Source organism: Kryptolebias marmoratus, linkage group LG2, assembly GCF_001649575.2.
Source record: "Kryptolebias marmoratus isolate JLee-2015 linkage group LG2, ASM164957v2, whole genome shotgun sequence".
Classification (NCBI taxonomy): Eukaryota; Metazoa; Chordata; class Actinopteri; order Cyprinodontiformes; family Rivulidae; genus Kryptolebias; species Kryptolebias marmoratus.
In genome coordinates, this window is record NC_051431.1 from 34549524 (window position 1) to 34554513 (window position 4990).

The 4990-nt window shown below is 41.1% G+C and overlaps 1 protein-coding gene and 1 pseudogene across 6 annotated transcripts in view; one reads left to right on the top strand and one right to left on the bottom strand.

The window, feature by feature from the left end:
- l3mbtl2 (L3MBTL histone methyl-lysine binding protein 2) overlaps window positions 1-4990 on the bottom strand; it is a 36539-nt gene that overhangs the window by 30834 nt on the left and 715 nt on the right. For 4 of the 6 annotated variants that reach the window (XM_037981759.1, XM_037981758.1, XM_037981760.1 and 1 more), the window contains exons 2-4: window positions 4121-4547; window positions 3965-4034; window positions 1314-1447 (exon numbers count right to left, since the gene is read on the bottom strand). In XM_037981759.1, coding sequence (XP_037837687.1) covers window positions 1314-1447; window positions 3965-4034; window positions 4121-4474 — 558 coding nt within the window. In that variant the 5' untranslated portion in view covers window positions 4475-4547. Of the gene's footprint in view, window positions 1-1313; window positions 1448-2072; window positions 2134-3964; window positions 4035-4120; window positions 4548-4990 lie in introns of those variants that run through there. The other 2 variants (XM_037981765.1, XM_037981770.1) reach the window with 2 other exon arrangements.
- Window positions 1953-2498, top strand: LOC119618039 (annotated as a pseudogene).

Here is a 4990-nt window from a genome sequence, read left to right on the forward strand (position 1 = left end):
ATCATTTATTTATTTTTTCGTCTGGTGTATAGTCTGTAAGACAAATTACACATTTATACCATTTTTTCTGTATTGCTTATACCATTGCTGATTTGACTACCATTGTGATTGTAAATAAAAAGCTCTGAATTTGTGTTTCTGTTAAATTCATGGTTGCTATTATTTTAATTACAATAACTGAGTATTTGTGACATTGTATGATAAAGTACTTGCACTATTGGGCTGATCTTACCCACTAAAAAAAATTATTTCGTTAGTCCTCAGCATTGTTTATATAGCCCTGCGCCTTTAAGTGTACTGTAGCAAGATGGCGCCGCTTTCGCCGCATCTCGGCCCGAGCCTCTAAAGCGGCGTGTCATGTCTATCCATATAAGTCACTGGTGAACAGCCACCCACATGCGCAGAAGACGTATGGATGCTACACATGTTAGCGTCCTAAAGTTGTTGTCCAATCAGAGCCATGTTTGTTTTGTCCGGTGTTTACATTTGCTCTTGTTGCTTCCCATTTATCCCGACACAGAGTTGCACTTCTGGAAGGGAATGTACTAAAAGTAGAAATAAACTCAAGTATCGATCCCATTGTTCTAGTATCGATACGATCCAACACCAATATCATGTTGGTGCAGATTCTCAATCATCCAGGACGTGACACATCGACAAAGACAAAATTTAAATAAATAAAAAAGACAAAGCAACTGGACTTCACCTCTGAGGCTTAGCACGTGCAGAGTTCTGAGCTTTAAACTTCCTGCAGATGGTATCATTAACGACCCCTACTGCAATGACGTAAAAGTCAAATGAAATGGGACATAAACGTTCAGACTGAGGTCGCTTTGGAAAACATCGGACATCTATCTGATTTAGTATCACCTATGAAAGTGACCTGGGTCTGACTTGAAAAGATCGAATTTGTCATAAAAAATAGGATGTGGGTCACATATGGGCAAAAAGATCAGGTTTGGGCCACTTTTGCGTGGAGTGTGAACATAACCTAAGATCGATCATCTTATGCTGAGAAACGTTGTAATTGTTTTGGTCAAACTTTACAAATATTATGGACTATCTCATGCAAAAGAGTGAGATGTCATGCTCAAAGTATGTCTTGTTAATGGCTCTCAGCCACTACCACACTAAATTTTAGCTTTCATCCAGCCATGATCCTAACCTGGAGGAAATCTTCTGCCCTTTTCTCCACACTCCGTGTTCCATGACTGATAAGACACTAACTACTGAGAACTATTTGATAGAACATCACTTTAGAAATCACCAGACTATCCCTTTAATCTGTGTAATAAGATGTGTTGGTTCCAAACCTTTAGCCGTGCCAAAATGGAAGACTTCTTGGAGTTGGATGAATAAGAGCGGGAACAGGAAATGTTGCAGAAACGTTTGGACTTGGAGAAGAAGCTGCTGAAGCTTCCAGTCTTTCCACACATCTCACAGACCACTGAGAAAATATAAAACTCACAATCAGAAGAGATTTTAGGTGAGACATCAACAAGCTGGACATGTGGCCTATATATTTGTTGTTTGTTGGAACTGATTACTCAACAATCTGGTCAGAACCAAACTATTTCTCCAAATTGAGGTTGTTCAAATAACTATCTGCAACAGGTAAGATAATAATTGTTATTACATTACCTTCTTCTAGAATTGCGCTGCTCAAGGTGGCTGCATGTTGGAGTAGCTCTGTTACATTCATTCTGAGATATTGCTTTAGAAAATTTTAATTCCTCCTTTTTCTACTTGTAAATCACTTTCTTTGAAAGATTATTTCCTCTGATATCGGATGCTGTGCAGCTACAAGGATTTTTTACTGAAACCTTTTACTTTTGGACATCTTGTTATACTGCGTAACCATAACAACAAGGTGGCTTTTTTCACAATCAGGAGCAGCTGATTAACATCTTTTACTCTTCAGTGTTGAACATGAAGAACCCTGAAGTCCATTCATGGCCAGAACCAATCAGACTGCCTGTAAATCCACCAGAGGTAAAGCTCCCAGGAAGCAGCTAGCCACCAAAGCCGCCCACTGGAGCGCCTCTGCCACCAGCCGAGTGAAGAAGCCTCACCTCTACAGGATCGGTACCGTGGCTCTCAGGGAGATCCACCACTACCAGAAGTCCACCCAGCTGCTCATCCAGAAGCTGCCCTTTCAGCAACTGGTCCGGGAACCTGCGCTTCCAGAGCTCAGTCGTCATGGCTCCACAGGAGGCCAGCGAGGCTCACCTGGTGGGACTCTTTGAGGACACCAGGACCATGGACACATCAGGATAGATCGCTATAAGAGATCCTTCCTGCCCACTGCCATCAGCAACTATAACAACTCTTTAACAGAACCAAGATTATGAGCTACAACATTTAATTTCCCTTTGGGATTAATAAAGTATTTTTGAATTAGATTAGATCAGACAGACCACTATTCAAAAAGCACTTAAAAAACAGCAACAGGATTAATTATAAAAATAGATATATAATAATGAAATACACAAATCTACATAAATAAAATTAATAAACAATTTAAGTAAATAAATAAACAGATAAATAGCAATATTTCTATCAAAATACTTCAGATTAATGAAGTTAAATAGGGGAAATGGTTTTAAATAACTCTAAAAAAAATATAAAACTAAAAAACATGTTCATATGTATTCATCCTCTTTATTTTGAAGCACCAACCATTACTTTTAGAAACTACATAAATTGTTAAATGAGATCCACCTGCAAGCTACCTTTCATCATGCTGAGAACATCATCCTCTCAGTGAAGCATGGTGGTGGCAGCATCATGCTGTGAGGATGTTGGGTTTTTTTTTAATCAGCAGGGATTGGGAAACTGGTCAGAGTTAAAAGAAAGATGGATGGAGCAAAATACAGAGAAATAGTTGAGAGGATTCCATGGATATGAGACTGAGACAGAGGTCCAGCTTCCAGCAAGACAATGAGCCGAAACTCACAGCTGAAGCAACACTCCACTGGTTTAAGGAGAACCAGGTGAAGGTCCTGGAATGGTCCAGTCAAAGCCCAGACCTCGCTACAACTGACAATCTCTGGTTGGACTTAGAGCTTGTTGGACAAGCAGCATCCATCCAACCCATTTTGGTCCTGAAGAACGGACAAAAAGTCCAAGATCACAGAGACAGACATGAAGACACTTGATACAGGTGGATCTAAAGGGGTAAATACATATGAACATAACATTTTTAAATTTTAGATTTTTTAATCATTATAAAAAACTTTTTTTTCTCTATTTAACTTCATTAATCTGAAGTGGGTTTTTTTGGAGAATTATTACTTTTATTCAAATTAAAATCCATTAAAATTTTAGGTTGTAAAGCAACAAAAAAGAAAGAATACCAAAAGGGGTAAATCCGTTTACAACCCACTGTAGAAAGACACTTTATTGATCCCAAAGGGAAGTTCCAACATTCAGTACCAGCATGACAACAAATAAACTAAAACAAGTGACTGAATGTTTGGTTTCTGTGTCCCAGCTGTCCCAGCTGTCCCAACTGGGAGGACTTACACAGCTGTATAGACAGGGGGACAGATGAGTTTAGAAGTCCTTCTGTAGAGTTCAGTAGTGACAGCAGTCTGTCACTGACCACACTCTGTCCAATGATGGTGCTGTGCAGGGGACATTGGCTTTGTCCAGTATGGACACCAGTTTTTACAGAGTCCTCCTCTCAGCTACAGTCCCTACTGAGTCCAGCTCCATGTCCACAACAGAACCAGCCTGCCTCCCAAATCTGTCCAGTCTTGTTGCGTCTCTTTTCTTGTTGTTTCCTCCGCAGCACACCACACCATAAAAGAAGACATTGGATGCAGCAGATGTTAAGGGACCCCAGTTTTCTCAGAGACTCTGTTCCTTCCTGTCAGCTGTGTCTACAACCCAGTCCAGTTTTTCCATCCTAACCTTTCCACAGAAATAAATGTTTGTTGTGCTGTTATTATGTGTTCCTTACCTGGTCGTTCGTCATTCTCTTCTCCTCTGGGATTGGACTGCTTCTTATCCTCAGTTTCTTTGTGTTCCCCCTGTCAAGAGAAAAGACACTGTAGTCAGCAGAGAGAGACGTTTAGATCACAACTGTCTCTGTGGCGTCGCATCACTGAGAACTCACACTACTGCTCGGCCCGTTGGTTTCAGCTGTGAGGCTCCGGCGCTGGATGGCGGGCAGGCAGCGTTTACAGCCCGCTCCACTGCAGGAGGAACAGTGGGGACGGACAAACACAGTGGGAGCAGCCCCTGGCCTCAGCTTCAAGGCCTCTGTGGGCAACAGCTTACTCTCAAAATACTCCTTACCAAAGTGGTCACTGCACAGGTGGGAGTATGGTGTGGCGGCCCACCAGGGGCGCATTCGCTGTACCTGCTTTTCCCACTTTCGGAACTCATCTGGATCCTTGGGGAATTTAAACAGTGTTACACCATCTTCCAGAGTTTTACCACATCCGAAGGCTACACAGTGGTAGGGCATGGTCCCAGACGAATCACCAGCTGCTCAGAGTAAGACTGATTTTTGTTAGTGGATCTCCTATTTCTGTAGTTTCCTGTGACGTAAAGAAAACAAAGAGGAGACTAAATGTTAGTCTTAGACATTTTTCTGTAACTCACAAGAATTAAAGACCTAGTTCTCCTGTAAGGAATGCCTATTGCCTGCCATCTTTTATACCAGAGGTTTAGACTAAAATCATTTTGCAATGAGGAATGATGAAATAGCCGCCGTTTTGGTCAAACCTTAAAAATAACGTTTTGCAAAACTTCATTCAATATCACAAGATCTCACACTCAGAAAATGTGTTATGACTGACTTTCAGCTACGACAACATCAAACTTTAGTTATAGCCCTTTTTGTGTTGGCTAATGTGGATTAGCAGATTTTCATTAAACTGCATCCAGTGGTTCAGCAAATATTTTGCTAACAGGCAAACCAGATTAATTAATAATCTGGTTTTAAGCAAAAACATCTAGTGCAAAGCGGGGGGGGGGGGGG